The 16,594-nt window shown below is 34.1% G+C and overlaps 1 protein-coding gene across 3 annotated transcripts; it reads left to right on the top strand.

Annotated features, from left to right (window-relative positions):
• Positions 1-1,987: 1,987 nt before the first annotated feature.
• Positions 1,988-10,569, top strand: LOC106306054 (protein RST1). 3 transcript variants are annotated; one of them, XM_013742506.1, is made up of 24 exons: positions 1,988-2,438; positions 2,517-2,801; positions 2,877-2,960; positions 3,041-3,317; positions 3,515-3,765; positions 3,955-4,311; positions 4,414-4,546; positions 4,891-4,949; positions 5,066-5,197; positions 5,295-5,376; positions 5,451-5,523; positions 5,634-5,802; positions 5,927-6,057; positions 6,144-6,235; positions 6,443-6,531; positions 6,615-6,830; positions 6,927-7,004; positions 7,083-7,265; positions 7,484-8,377; positions 8,468-8,764; positions 8,885-9,535; positions 9,619-9,754; positions 9,836-9,954; positions 10,044-10,569. In XM_013742506.1, the coding sequence occupies exons 1-24, from the start codon at positions 2,055-2,057 to the stop codon at positions 10,404-10,406; spliced, it is 5,535 nt and encodes a 1,844-aa protein (XP_013597960.1). In that variant the 5' UTR covers positions 1,988-2,054; the 3' UTR covers positions 10,407-10,569. The 3 variants fall into 3 exon arrangements, with proteins under 3 accessions (XP_013597960.1, XP_013597961.1, XP_013597962.1); XM_013742507.1 differs by having other exon boundaries at positions 2,055-2,438; positions 4,414-4,514; positions 4,874-4,949; positions 10,044-10,406; XM_013742508.1 differs by lacking the exon at positions 1,988-2,438 and having other exon boundaries at positions 2,593-2,801; positions 2,885-2,960; positions 10,044-10,568.
• Positions 10,570-16,594: the final 6,025 nt, after the last annotated feature.

Raw genomic sequence — 16,594 nt, forward strand, 5'->3', positions numbered from 1 at the left:
AAGAATTCAGTAGTCTATCCAGTGATTTATTTGATGACATCTTGAATATTACAGCTTTAACTTTCTCCGATGTAACTTTCTTTATCAAGCTCACTTTATCTTCTTCACTATATTTGAATTGAAGCAAACTTTCCAGACTTTCAACACTAGGTGCTTCATAATCTGGTGGCTTACGAGTGAGGAAATCAGTAAAGAACCTCTCTGCTTCCTTTTTTATTGCTTTACTAGATTTGGTCATGTGCGTTGCAACGGACTTTATTTGATATTTTAATTTAATAAAAAATATTAAAAAATTATTTTATTATTTTTTAAAAATTGTTTTTGCATATTTGTTAAACATTAAAAATTGTTTCAGTTAATATTTGTTAGGGTTAGAAAAAACATCCAAAAGTAAAAATTTAAACCGGATCCAACACAAAATAATAATTATAATGAAACAAAAAGAAATTTAGAAGTTAAATAAGGTCAAGAAGAAATGACAACATTATACACTTTCTTATGTACTAATTTAATATTTTATTAAGCTTATCTAATGTTAAATAATTTTCTTGATTCATTATATATTAATGATATATTTTCATAATAAAATTTTAATTAAAATGAATTATAAACTACTACATATCAAACATGTGTTTGATTTTCGTATAACCAAACACATAAATACCAATCACGACAACATCCTAAGTTTTGATTTTTGATAATTTAATAGCTTTACCATCATACTTGTCATCAAATATTTTTTTTAAATACTATCAAGTAGGTATGTTTACTTTTGTTAGGATTTACAATTAAAAAAAAAAGAAAAACTATCAAATAATTTTTTATATTTTTGTTTAGGATTATAGAAAAAGAAAAGTATTATCATATAAACTTTTACAATTATCTTCTGTTTAGAATTTCAAAAAAATCTTATTCCTATCAAATAATTATTTCTAGTTACTATTAAATAATTTTAAATTATGATTTTTACGGTTCATATCAATACTATTTTTTACACTTCATTTTTAATTAAATAATTTTTAGTATCATGTTGATCATCAAATTTTCTATACTATCAAATAACTTCTTACAATTCTTTTTATACAAATCACTTATTTTATAGTTAGTTTTTCTATTCGATTTTTATTAAATAATTTCTTGTACTTGTAGGATTTTATAATTCGTTTTTTATTTAAACCTTTTAAAAAAAAAAGATAATATGTTCTCTTATAATATCTTTCTTTAGTATCTTTAAAGATGAAAAATATACAAAATATTTTAAAAAGAAAAAAAATACTTTCAAATAGCTTTTTACAATTATTCTTTGTTTATAGAATTTTCAAAAATTAAATTTAATATCAAATATTTTAAAAATATTATAAAAAGAGCCATACAAATATAACTGTAAAAGGCTACGTAATAGTAATTTTCCTTTTCTTAACTACTAAAAAGAATAATTAACTATATTTTTCTAATAATTTTTCTTTTCTAGTGTCCAAAATAATGTAATAAATTTTTTTTTCTAAATCTTTTTAAATCCTAATAAAAGAGAATTGTAACATATTTTTGACACATGTCACAATCTTAATAAATTAACTCACACATATCGCGATCATGTTATTTAACAACTTTGAAGAACTAAACTTTATATAATAATAATGTTATTTAGCAACTTTGAAGAACTAGACTTTATATAATAATAATTTTCCTTTTTTAGTGTCCAAAATAATGTAATAATTTTTTTTTTTCTAAATCTTTTTAAATCTTAATAAAAGAGAATTGTAACATATTTTTGACACATGTCACAATCTTAATAAATTAACTGACACATATCGCGATTATGCTATTTAGCAATTTTGAAGAACTAAACTTTATATAATAAGATATGTTCCATGTGAGTGTTTTCGTATCTACACTTCACCTTAGTTTTGAACTCTTGATATCGGCTTATTGGGCCTAATCGAGACGGCCCATTATCTAGAGCCGGCTATTCGGTTTCCCCTTCCCGGCGCTGAAAATCTACATCCCCACCGTTGTAGCCAGCCGCTGCCTTCTCTCTCTCGTCGAAAGAAGCAATGGCCTCTTACGCTACGTTACTGGAGAAAACTCGAGTCCCTCAACCTTCAATACAGAGACTAGCTGTGATCTCCGTCTTCTCCAAGTTCCGATCTGCTCCAGAGTCCGAATCCGAAACCGGGAGAGAAGCTATCTCCTTCTGCTTAACCTCCGAATCTATCACCGTCGTCGATCAATCCGTTCGTGAGCTATGCCGATTAGTATCAGACTCCGTTCTGGACCTCTCCCGCGGTTTGCTCGAGCTTCAATCCGCACTCGAAGGATGCGACTCGAAACTGGTTCCTCTCTTTGTGAAAGGCTTAGGGTTCTTGATTCGAATAGGTTACGAACAGAAACATGGGAATTGGAAGTTAAATTCTACTGAGAATCATCCCTTTGTGAGGGTATGTGATATATAGTGAATAATTGAGTCGAAATTAGCAAGCCTTTGATGCTTTCTCCTTGTTGTTGGTTTGTTGCAGATACTTTCTTGCAGAGTGGAGACACAGACGGAGCTTCTTCACCAAGTATCACTCTTTGTGATGCGTAATCGGCGATTGGGGATGGTGGGAGTATGTGAATTTCTGGAGCCGTTCTTGAATTTTGTAATATTACGTGTCCCATTTACAGATTCATCCCCGTCTTTGTTTGTGAGGGAGTTAATCTCGTCAATGGCTTCCCTTTGTTGCTCATGCCGTCACGAAGCACTGCCAGTGTTCAGATTGGTTATGCGGTGTCTTAAGTATATCCCAGGGAAGAACTCGGAAGTAAGTATTTATTATTTGACAGTCATTTTGATGAATGCTTATAGGACCAAGTATTAAATTTCTGAGACTATTCAGGATAATAGAAATTTCAGCTGCATTGTCAAGACTCTAGTGGATGCTTACACTGTGGTTGCGAGAGACTTGGTTGGAACTAGATTGGTATGTGCCGATTGCGTCATAACTTCATCTTGATCTTTGCGCTCTTTTCGGACATGTTTTCATTTATTTAGTGCTAGCAGGAAGTAATAGAAGTTCATGTGCTTGGTGTTCAACTGGTAGATACCGTGCTTTTGCTTTGTGCCTCTCCTCATGTCCAGAACACTGAGCAAGAGGCTGTGATCGAATCGTTGAGGCACTTGTTAGCTGTTCAGAAAGACCTTGGATTACCATATTCACGTGATTTATCTTTGGTGGTTCTCTCGTTACTTTTCATGCTTGCCAAGTCCAGTGTCGAGCATGAGCAACTCTCTATTTTGAAGTTGCTGCTTTTCCTGCTTAAATGGAAAAGTGAAAATGGTATATCTGTGCTCAATCTTTCTTGTTATTACACTCTTAAACTTTTCATTGTCTAATATCGTAGTAGCTTATTTACTCCAATCAACTTGGTCTGTCCTGCTGTTGTTGACTCCATGTTTCCTTCTTATTTTGGCAAAATAGTTTGATGTATGCATTTTCTGTTGACTGAGAATTGCTTCTTTTCAATTCTTTTGTAGAAAACTTCTCGGTTAGAGATGCAGCTTGTTCAAGTGTGGAACCTCTATTATTGTTCCCTATCATCGCGCTGATGTCTTCTCCTTCTAAATCAGTCAAAGGAGCAGCAAGTAAGGTTCTTTCCATCGTAGAAAATGTCTTGGTAACAATGTCAAATGCACCAAAGAGTGAGGTCCACACAAGTGAGGGAGATTCACCACTCAGCAGAGTGGGCTCTGTCGTATTTAGGATCATGCAGCAACTCTGGCATCAGGTTTAATTCCTGTTGGGTAACCTGCTATTTTATTTGGAAATCTGTGTATATTGATAAGTTAGATAGATCCCTTCGAGGGTTGTTGAGAGAAAAGCATGTTTATTTTGATTTATGTCCATATCAAAGTGTTTCTCAGTTCTCAAAAGAGTCAAGTTGCTCTCTGAGTCTTTGAATGTTCTTTTTTTTCAGAATGACTATGCACCTTCCACATCCTCCTTCCTCAGAATGACTTACATCAATGGAGGTGAATCACAGGAAACTTATCCTGGATCAGTGACTTGGAATTCACTACTTAGGGAACATGCTAAACGGTTATGTGATAGAAAGAAGTTATCTGCATCGTTTTATCTTTCGCAAGAGATACCTATTTTACTTGGTGCAGTTACGGGTGTCTTAGTGATGCATCCATCCCTAGGACCTGATGCTATTGACTCTTTGACTGCCGTTGGTGGCATTGATCCTAAGATGAGTGTCCCACTGTTGCTAGTTGTTCTATATTACAGCAACTTGTTATCTCGAACTAACCTCCCGTGTCAGAGTCTATTGGTGAGTCTACTCTCATTCATTTTCTGCTAATTTCCAAGTACTTGTATCATATATTTTATATTTTTTTTAGTCTAGTCCCGATTGTATTTATTTGACTTGCAGTCGAAACTTCTGGGGTTGCTCCCATCACTTGCTGCGCAACAGGTGATGATTCCACTTGTAGTTCAGACGATTACACCAATGCTACACAAGGATGCGAAAGGGTCAGTGCATCTTTTACGGATGATTTTTCAGTGTATTTTTTCTATCCTGTTAATGATATAGTTGATTCTGGGTTGAAACCGTTACTTGGTGCTTGTAAAACTCAATTTCACATTTGCTCTTTGGTAAACGGGTAGCCTTCGTAAACAGTTATCGGTTGTTTCTTTAGTTTTTCAGATTCTAGGATTATGATAGATTATAAAAGTTAGATTTGGAAGCCAAAAGATTATGTGATCTTTAATGCATTAGCTTGCATTTACCAATCTTGTTGAGTTGGGTTACTGTACTTGACTTTTTTTTTGTTCCGATAATGCCATGCAAGGTAGTTTACATGTGTGACTCTGATGATGGTTTATTTTAGTCTGTTGTATGCTACAGCCATCAGATTACTTTGCCAAACCTGGGTAGTCAATGACCGTGCCTTTTCGAGTCTGCAAGTAAGCTATTCTATACCACCATTCACTTTTGCTTAACATTGACAAAGTCGTTTTGCGCATGCTTGTACTCTTTGTTTTTGATGTATTTGTATGGTTTTTATTATTTAAATACTTAGGAGGTATTACGTCCGAAAGGATTTAAAGACTTCATTTCCGAGAGACATATCTGCATAAGTATGGCTGCTTCCATTGAGGACGTATGCAAGAGACACCCTGATAGGGGTGTAGACTTAATCTTGTCCGTTCAGGTATATTCTCTCAAGTGATGTTTGCTAGTACTGCTTTGGCTTATATTGAAACTTTGGAGTGCATTCAAAAATCTCTACTGGAATCATACTTTGATAGGCCTGTATAGAAAGCCAAGACTTTTCAGTTCGAGCATTTGGTTTTCAGAGTCTTTCCCATCTGTGTGAAGCCGATGTCATTGGTACTCCCTTGATGCTTGCTTGCGGTAGTTAATTCCTTTGTATTTCCTTCAAAACTTCTACTTTTTCCATCCAGATTTCTATACAGCATGGGGTGTCATTGAGAAACATGCTCAAAACATCAAACTAGATCCTCTTCTGGCTTGCAGGTTAGCAGCGCTCATATCCCAAACCATATACATGCACGATTGAGTGGTGAATGGATCTTGTATAAATTGTTATTTGAGGTGTCTGAAAAAGATTTGATAATATGTTGCAGTGCATGCCTTCTCCTAAAGTGGGGTGCAATGGATGCCGAAGTATACCCTGAAGATGCAGAAAAGGTTCTCAACATTTTGTGGGAAATTGGGAGCTCTATGCAGATACCTAAGGATTCTCAATGGACAAAGGCAAGAGTCTCTGCCTTAATGGCCCTTGGTCAATACGAGGTATGTATGGAATTTATGTGCCTTTTATGTCTTCTTTTAGGTGTATTCCCGGCCATCTATGGTTTCCGTTGGTTCTAATTCCTAATGTCTACATTTTTATCCAATTCCGATCCATGTTTTTCAGGTATCATTTCTGGAAAAGCAAATTTCTGACTTCAACAAGAAATGTGCATATTTGCTCTTCTCGGAGACAGATGTAAGAATTCTGAATGCTATAGAAGACCTTTCAGTCAAGATCATGATTCACGAGCACAGGTATAGAACTTGTAACTTACTGACTTTTACTTGCTTAAATCCTCATTAGCAGCATATTAATACTGCTTCTTTTTTTGACCTTTCAGCGTCCGGCGTAGATATGTGAGAGAGAAGAAAGTTTCTGGTAGTAAGATTGAGAAGCTGCTGGATGTGATACCTCAGGTCATTTTCCCTCCAGGTATAGTTAATTATTGATATTCTGTTGGAATAGGTAATTAACATTTTGAGATGGGAGGGGTGCCTAGAAATTTTTACTGGTGCATATTTTGCATAATAACTAACTTTCTTTGTAATTATCCTTCTCGCTAAATATTTGTAATAATCAGTTTTGTAAATTACTTGGTACTCCGCTTGAACTAAGTACACATGACCATTTGACCCACAGGGAAAAGAATCAAGACTGGAGAACTACCTGGTGCGGCATTATTATGTCTATCTTTTAGTCCCAAAGATGTGAAGCTTGGGTCATCTAAAGTAAGAATATTTAATGTTCCGCAAGTAGAATTTCCAAATACTTCAGCGTACTGCCGTACTGAGTTGCATGCTTCTGATCGCAGAGCTTTCATGATATACATGGTCAATTCGAGGAGGCATTTAAAGTCGTTGCCAAATCTCTTCAGCTCTCAAGAAACATTTCCCTTGCGCTTATCTCATTGCAATCGCTGAAAGCTTTTATGTCGCGTTGGATGAGAGCTAATATATTGTCCATTGGTGCAATGGCTACAGAATCATCATCTGATAAAACTTTTAAAGCTGCAAACAACATCATGAAGGTTTGTGATGATGTCTTTCTGTAACTGCTTGGTTCAAATTTTCCGTTTTTAAGTGTTCGAACTTATATTGAGATGCTGTTGTGTTGTTTCATGTAGAGTTTGGTATACATGGCTGAAGAAACTCTTCCTAGGTCTGCAGAAAACATAGCACTGGCGCTGGGTGCACTATGTGCAGTAAGATTTTAAATAAACGTGCTTCCATATGTAGTGGCGAGTTTCAATATATAATTTTTAATCTCTTTGTTGTGTCAGGTTTTGCCAGCTGCTGCTCATAATATTAAAGCATCTGCTTCAAAATTTCTGCTGGGTTGGCTATTGGAGCATGAGCATGAACACCGTCAGTGGACTGCTGGTATATCTCTTGGATTGATTTCGTCGTCTCTACATGTGACTGACCACAAGCAGAAATTTCAAAATATATCTGGACTTCTTGAGGTACTTTCTATACCTGAGAGTTATTGCATTTAGATGAAAATTCCTATAGAGCTAAGTCTTTTATGAAGCGCATACTGAGTACTATATCTGAAGACTATGCATGCGAAATCAATCTTGGGTCTTTCCCACTCCTTACATGATAGTTTTAAATTTTGTAGTCAACATGCAGCTAGAATACTTCCTATTATGTTTCTAATTGACTTGAAAATCGCTTTCAGGTTTTGTGTAGCAGTAAAAGCACTCTTGTAAAAGGAGCCTGTGGGGTTGGATTAGGATTTTCATGCCAAGATCTGCTTACACGGACTGAAGCCTCTGTGAGCTCTGATGTAGACAGTGAGTCCTACAAGAAACAAGAAGAAGGGCTCTTAGGAAGGATAGTGAGGTTGCTCTCTTCAGTATTACATCATTTCCTACGCACTCCGTGTGATACCCTAGAAAGCTTGTCTGCACTATTCCCACTTGGAAAGGAAGACAACATTACACGCCTAACTCACCTGCTGGACGAAAATTCTGATGATTTTGATGATGATATATGGGGTATTGCTGGACTCATCATAGGTTTGGGGATGTCAGTTTGTGCAATATACAGAGCTGGGAAGAAAGATGCTGTTGTAAAAATTAAAAACCTTATCGTATCATGGATTCCATATGCAGATTCTCCTCAGCAAACTTCAGGTTCTAATAGTAACGTAACAGTGAGAATTTTTTCAGCTGGTTCCTGCCTTGCACTCCCACTGGTGATCACTTTCTGTCAAAAAGTGGAACTGTTTGAAGCACACGAGGTGGATAATCTGATCAGTTGTTACAAGGACCTTATTTCTGAGTTGCTAATTGTTAAAACGTATGGTGCTTTTCATAAGAGTTTGTTGATGGCTTCCTGTATTGGGGCTGGAGACCTCCTGGGTTCTGTTCTGAATGAAGGTATCCACCCTGTGGAGATTGAGCCTTTAAAAGGCTTATTAGAACTGTTCAAGACATGTTACTCTGGGCTTTACCCACCGGTTGTTCACTTTGGTGGCATGCTCGGAGTTGTTAACGTATTAGGAGCAGGTGCTGGTGATTTGGTGTTTTCCCATCCTGTACCCCGTGCTCCTTCAAGTTCTGAGGAAAACGTAAGTTCTCTGATCTATCTTTCTGAAGATCCTTACTCGTTTATTCGCTAAATGCGAATGGGCTCCTAACATCCGTTTATATTGCTACAGAAAATCTCTTATTTATCAGGTCCCGTGCTTTCAAATTCATATTTAACTCAGCAGTTGACACCATTTGTGCAAGAAATATTCCTTATCGCACAAGATACGAAGGATCGCCAGCAGCAACATTATGCTGCATGGGCCATCTCATTTCTTAGGAATTACTTGCGGTCCAGGGATGCGTCAAGTGTAGGCAATGAAATCCAATCTAGCGATTCTCACCGAAATCCCATTTCTCACAATGTTCCTGAGCATGCCATGGTCATGAAACTTGCGCAAGGCCTGACGAATCCAAATTTGCCTTTGGTACGTCTGCTTAAAAGACTTTTGATAGTTCTAACCTTCTATATTCCTTGAAGATGATTTAGTTCAGAATAGAGATCTCAATCTATTCTCCTACTTATTTTAATCTTTGTTGCAATTTAGACGGGTAGCTCTCTGAATATTGGCGCACTGTCAAGTGCTTTGCGGTGTTTGTCTCATGCTCCGAGATTGCCAAACTTGGATTGGGGGGCAACAATAAGGCGATTAATGAGACAAGAGAACCAGCTTGATGTACCGCAATCAGGATTTATTCCCAAGGACACAAGTCTCAGGGAAGAGTGCTTGAAATTTTCATTAGCCCACGCAAGCGAATTTGATGAACTTCTAACTTTTCTGGACGAATTGTCTGAACTATCAAGATTCAAGGCACTAGAGCAGAGTCTCCAGTCATGCCTTCTCTGTCATCTGGGGGATTTAATGAGAATGTTCTCTGGTTCAAGAGTGGATAAATTGTTTGACGACATCTCTTGCTTCGTAATCTCACTCTCTTCAGACCAAGTATATAACTGCGATCAGAAAAGCTCACTGAGGGTCTCTTGTTGGAAGGGTCTGAGTCAGTGTCTCGAAGGAACTTCATTTGAATCTTCAGAATACATCACAAAGATTGAAAAATGCATAGAGCTGCTTTTTTCAGTCTTACCAGTAGCATCACAATCTCCGAAAGTAGATCAGATGGGTTCGGTGAAAGAGTGGTCAGAGGCAGTTAGATGTTTGCAGCAGTCGCATCGGGATTGGTTACACAAGTTTCTACAGGTAATATATCAATATCTGCTTCAAACGTCGGCCTATAAAGTATGTATTATCATCGTTTAACTGAGATTTTTTCTCGCATGCAGGTTTCAAGTCTTGAGACTGACTTCCAAGGTAATCTAAAGAAGATCCAAGCAAAAGCCAAGCTAGCAAGACTTGGCGCAATTCCATTTTCCGAGTTAGGAAAATTGAAGGCTATTATATTAAATTGTGAAGAGTCAGGTTAGTTAATATCGTCAATGCTATATGCCAGCTAGATATAATCTAAGATTATGAGAATCAAACTTTTCATCTTTGTTTTAGATATCTGGGACGTACACGCTGAGATAGTAGCGGCTCTGCATCACGCCGAAGGAGGAATCAAAAGACAGTGGCTCATTGATGCTGTTGAGATCAGCTGCGTTTCTAGCTATCCTTCCAATGTAAGACCACTTCAGTGCTTAGATCTCCTCCATCGAAAAAGATGATCTTCTTATTTTATGTTGAAAATTGGTTATCATCCTTTCTACAGGCTATATTCTTTGTTGGCCTCCTCTCTAGTATCTGCTGCAAATACATGCCCTTTCTCACTTTAGACCGATCCACAGTTTTGAGAGACATGTCTGTTACAGTATCTTCACTCCTGTCTGATCCCAACTGGGAAGTTGTCGCAGAGCCTTTCATCTCGTTTCTATGGACATCATTGGAACGTGTTTACAGTTTTGCAACCGACTCCGACGCCAATGCAAAGCTAAGTTCACAGCAAATTGAGCAAATCGAAAGGGATCATGCACCAATGCTTGTGAAGGTGATGCATCACATTTGTGTAGTCTTCAGAGACCATTTGCCTCTTGAGAAACAGCTCAGACTTGCCGCTATGATGGTCGTCCCTTGATTCCTTTTAAAATATTTTGCTTTTATCTACTTAGGAGTATCATGAGTTTCATGCCGCTGTTGTATTTGTAAGATAAATATTATCTATAATCATCATAGTGAATATTTATGGGTTTTATAATACATCTTTTATTTCGGTCTAAAGCTGCATAGTTGTTTTTAATTTGGGTAATGATTGTTGTTGAGAAGATGCTTCTTAGCTCTAAGGAAAGCCTCGTTGGCGAATTCCCAATCATCAGTATCAATCTTTCGGAATCCCTGAACACATTCAAACAACTCAAAGAGAGAACATGGAAGATAAGTGCACATAACAATATGTTTGCTCTGTTTTATATATAATCACAAGATAAGTAGACAGTGTATAATAAGCAAACGACAATTATAGCTGATATTCTCAACAAGTTACAAGCTTATTATTTCACATTACCAGTAAACCTAACTTAAAACGCAAGCCAAATTCATATTTTACAGAATTACAAATATGAAGGATCATCCATCAGCTTTAGCAGACAAATAAATTATTACTAACATGATTTAGGGGGAGTTTTTGACGAAGATTCACGGATGTTCTCCGGTTGAGAAAGATAATAAATAGAAAGATTTTAGAAAAAGAATGTTGAAACGAAGAAGAATTTTTTTTGATTTTAGAAAAAGAGAGTGTTGAAACGAAAAAGATTTCTTTTTAGTTTTTATGTTGAAAAATTATGATAGGTTAAGTTTGTTGGGAATCCGTCATAATTTTTTTTTTGATTTGGCGCTTTAAGAAAATTTAGGCTTTTTTCTTGGGCAAAATTCAATTTCGTTTCTAAAAACATTATTTAAGGAGCAAGTAGACAATTCCGATATATGATTACCTATTCATCAGAAATTCGTCAAAAATTTCTAATGAATTTCCGAGGAAAATATATATTCTCTGATTTGTAATTGACTAGAAAAAAATACACTCGTAAGAAATTTATTAGAAATTTCTAAAAAATTTCCGACAAGGTGTGGATTGGGATTTCAAATATAGGAAAAATAAATCCACAATATCCACTGATAATATATTGATGATTTTAGAGGTTTATAATCTCCAAAAGGTTTGAAAACACACAAATTCAAGATTGTAAGATTAATCACCGTAAAGTATTTGCCTAAGTATATAAGTGTCAATCAGATAGGTTATGTATCCATCGATTCATCCATCACTTAATATATGTCATGGTGATATTGTAGGTATCCAATTTAACATTTATTTTGAATATTTCATATCTGAAACCCAAATTCGTAGAAAATTTCTCCCGAAACATAAACCCTACCACCTATTTCCCAAATCGTTTAACATTCCTTGGTAATCGTTGGTATTTCATCGATTATTTCCGACAAAAACTTGTTCTCGGAATTTCCTTGGATATTTCTTGGAAATTCCTTAGATATTTCTCGGAATTTCCTTGGAAATTCGTCAAAAATTCGTCAAAAATTCATGAAAATTTCCTTAGAAATTTATGATGAATATATTTATGTCGGAAATTCCGTCAGAAATTAACATGTTTTCTTGTAGTGGTTGCCTTAGCCAAATCTTCTTTGAGTTGGTGGCACTTTGATTCGGTTGCTGAAGAGTGTTATTGTTATCTACACAAATCGCTATAAGTTAATCAAAATTAATTCCTTGAAAAAATTAACAACGTTAAGCCAAATCAAGATTAGCCTAAAGCCATAAAACCTCGAATAAAGAATTACAAAATGATGAAGCTCTAAAGATACCTGATAGGTCTAGGTTTATGGCAGTGTCATAATACATGCTTCTCTTCAACTTCCTTTTATAGGAACAAACTACGATAACTGCTGTTCCGAGAATCATTCCGGCTATCAGAATAGCAAAAAAGAATTTCTGTTTGGATTGGATCCTACCAATTACCCAAGTGGCAGTCCCGATTAGTACATAAACATGTTACCTGTACGAAAACATACATCAACTAGTACAAAATTTAATTTTCATACGCGAACTTTCAAAATTTGGTTTTATCATACATTGACCTAATTTCCGTTAGTCAAACGTTGAGTTGTCGTTAACCAGTAATAGAAAATCGGCTAATTCCTACATCAACAGGGACCAATGGTCCATATCAATACATAAACACTTCACGTGTGCAAAAACATACATCAACTAATACAAAATTTAAATTCAACACATGAACTTTCAAAATCTGGTTTTAACATACACTAAAGCTTGACATGCGCGTCCGCGCGGATATTTGTTGTTAATTTTTTTATAAATTGTTTAATGACATTCCTAAATATATAAAATTTTGTTCATTATGTTCCTACACATAAAAACCAAACCCACCCGGATCTAGAAAGACCCTATTCGAATCCCACCCGAAAATCTATAATACCCGAACAAAGCATAATTTCAAAACCAAAAAAAAAACTCGATATCCGAAAGAACCAATCCATACCCAACCGTATACCTGATATCCACATTTTAATGAAGTAGTTAAGAAGTATAAAAAAATGTAAAAGATATAATAAAACACTTAAATATAGGTAAGTTCTGTTTTATATTTCTATAAGACATGTTGTCAAATTATTTGGAAAAAATGCAATTAATAAAGTAGTTAAGTTGAGTGAAAATAAGGAAAGAAAAGATGTAATAAATCTGTTGAAAATAATGTTAGATTTATTTTGTACTTAAATTTAATAAAATAGATTTACCTAATTTTTACTAGTTAAATCATACCGAAAATAAATTGTCTGTCACGTGTTGATTAATTAAAGTTTTATTCTATTATGTGATAATTAAACCATAGTACGTAGTAATTGACAGAGAAAAATGAGAATGTTTAGCTTATCGAAGACATTCTATTTTCTCTTTGTTCAATTTTGTCTTCTTTTGTTTTCTCGGTGTTAGTGTTTTCTGTTGTCGGAAAAGTTGAAGAAAAAAATTAAAGAGAAAAACTAACAAATGAATTACACGAGAACGAAATCGTTTGACCTACATGATTTATTTTCCTCATTCAATTACTACGTAATACAGTTTAATTATCACATAGTACAATAAAAATCTTACTTAATCAATACGTGACAGATAATTTATCTTTGATATTATTTGACTAGTGGAAATTAGGTAAATGTCAAGCTTTAGCGTATGTTAAAACCAGATTTTAAAAGTTCATGTATTGAATTTAAATTTTGTATTAGTTAATGTATGTTTTTCCACAAGTGAAGTGTTTATGTATTGATCCGTACCATTGGTCCCTGTTGATGTAGGAATTAGCCAATTTTCTATTACCGGTTAACGATTACTCAACGTTTGACTAACGAAAATTAGGTAAATGTATGATAAAACCAAATTTTGAAAGTTCATGTATGAAAATTAAATTTCATACTAGTTGGTATATGTTTTCGCACATGTAACATGTTTATGTACTGATCGGGACCGTTGACCCTTGTTGATGTAGGAATTGGCCGATTTCCCTCTCTATAACCACCGAATTGAAACCGAATTGGTACACAAATTTCTATAATATAATATATTTAAATATTTTGTATATAGAATTATATATATATATATATATATTAACTATATCTAGTTTTACAAAAATCAAATAATTATACAATTAATGAACAAAAATACCCAAAAGCCCCAAATTACCAGAATAATTTATATCTGAAATAATTGAGCTATTGTTAATTCACATCATATTTATCACTTAATATATGTCATGGTGATCTTGTACGTATCCTGTTTAACATTTATTTTAAATATTTCATATCTGAAACTTAAATTCGTCGGAACAAAATATTTCATATTTGAAACCGAAATTCGTCGTAACATATCTGAAACCCAAATTTGTCAGAATTTCGTCAGACATGCCTCGAGAATCATCGGTATTTCATCGATTATTTCCGACCAAAACTTGTTTGTCAGAATGTTTTTGGATATTTATGAAGAAATACCGACAAATGGTAGAAATTCACATTCCTTGGAAATTCATCAGAATTATGTCAAAATTTTTATTGAAATTTCCGACGAATATTGGAAATTCATTCAGTCGGAAATTAACATGTTTTCTTGTAGTGTTTTTTTCTTGTAGTGTTGTCCAATGCTTTTTGCAAGGCACACAGTTTTCTTTTTCTGGCAAGATTAACCGGAGAAGTAAAATTTTTAGTTTAAAAATCCATGACTTAGAACCACTATGGCCAGGTTGTATAAGGCGATTCAAACCCCTTGTCTAATGACATTTCTCTCTTTCTTTCCTTTGAAAATGAAGAATTAGTTGCAATCAACAACGATCAATGGAGGAACACTAAGGGACTCATATGATTCTTCAGTCGATATGTATTTAATCAATCTCAACGAAAAGTAGAATTTACAAAAAAAAAATTGAGTACGTAACTCTCAGAGATTGGGACTTAAAACCTTCATGGTTGGGTGATTGGCCAAAGATAGAAAATGTTCGCCGGATAGAAGAATATCAATTTTGGTTTTCAGTCCGTGTCGGTTGCATGGTGGAGAAGACATTAGAATCTTTTTTCTTATACTGGAAATCTAGATGGGATTTGAGATCGAAGATAGCAGCGGAGAATAATAAAAAATGAAATATATCAGTGTAGTGTAGACGATGATTATCAGTATATGTTCTCATCCATGTCAATGAGAAAAACATATTTATATTATGGATAATAAATACAACAAATGATGTTATCTTCTGGTGCGAAAGTGTTTGGCACGAATTGCTTATAAAAGATGGGTCGAATCAAATGATTTTATAGTTAAAAAGTTTTTGATCACAATAGATGAAATAAAAAAAGCATATAAAACCGAGAACGAAAATGGATAAAGTTAGCGAATCAGTTTGATTTAATTGGCTCTCATACACATAATTGGACTCTTAATTAGCTTTCTATACACGATTTGATAATATTTTCGTTCCGAATTTAACCCTGCTGCCAGCCCAACTTGAATATAATTGTGTCAGTGTTGGCAGTATAGGTTCTAGGTTCTAGATCTCTCTTCATATCATAGATTCTATCTCTCTCCCTTTTATCTTCTTCTCTCTTCTCTTATTCATTTTATGGCTTTTTTATTTTCTCTTCTTCTCTCTTTTCTCTTATCTTATTAATTTTTAAACTGGTTTGTGAGAGGAAGATTCGAAGAAGACAAGTGATTGTTTCAGTCATAAGAAAAAATCTCATGATTATCGGGTGAAAACTAATCAATTTTCAATTTTTTTTTATTTTGTTTGTTTGGTTGCTTTGAATGAGTCTATACAAGATTCAATTTTTTCCTTTGGGTTTCTAGTTTTTTTGGCTTGACATGAGTGTTAATGTCTCTGAAAATTCCAAATATGTTTGTGATTTAGTAGTCTCGATTCTAAGTATTAAGCCAAAGAAAAAAAAATATTTTGTTGTTATGGTTTTCATGAAGGATAAATTAGGAGTTCACCATTTCAGACAATTAAGAGTTACCTCTTACACAAATTTATCCAGACGGCAAAAAGATGAGATAGGTAAAATGTGTAAAAATATTTATTATTAATTGATACATAATTTATTACCTGATAATATTTTTATAAAAGTTTTTCAATTTATACATTTGTTTCACATATGGCTTGTTTGGTGATAAATTAAGTGATACATGGTTTTGACTTAATACATTTTTCTCGATAAATGATTTTTTACATGATAAATGATTTGATACATAGTTTGTGAGGTAATATGTTAATTGATAAATAGTTTATTATCCGCTAAATGATTTGTTACATGATAAATGATTTGATACATATTTTGTGAATTAATATGTTAATTGATAAATAGTTTATTGTCTGCTAAATAATTTATTACATGGTACAAGTGTTGTTAGTTGATAGAGAGTTTAGTATTAAAGAATAGATAAATTGTTGTGCGATATTATAAAAGACATGTTGTTAATTGATACATTGTTTATAAAACTCATTAATGATTTCATAAATTGTTTGTCAGCTTATTTAATGATTAAATGGTTTGGCTTGATACGTTTTTCTCGAGAAATGATTTGTTATATGATAAATGATTTGATACAAGGTTTGTGAGTTAATATGTTAATTGATAAATAGTTTGTTATCTGCTAAATGATTTGTTACCTGACACATGGATTTTTAGCTGATAGAGACTTTCATATCAAAGTGTTGATAAATTGTTGTATGTTGTTACAAAATATTCGTTGTT

Source organism: Brassica oleracea, chromosome C7 (assembly GCF_000695525.1).
Source record: "Brassica oleracea var. oleracea cultivar TO1000 chromosome C7, BOL, whole genome shotgun sequence".
Classification (NCBI taxonomy): domain Eukaryota; kingdom Viridiplantae; phylum Streptophyta; class Magnoliopsida; order Brassicales; family Brassicaceae; genus Brassica; species Brassica oleracea.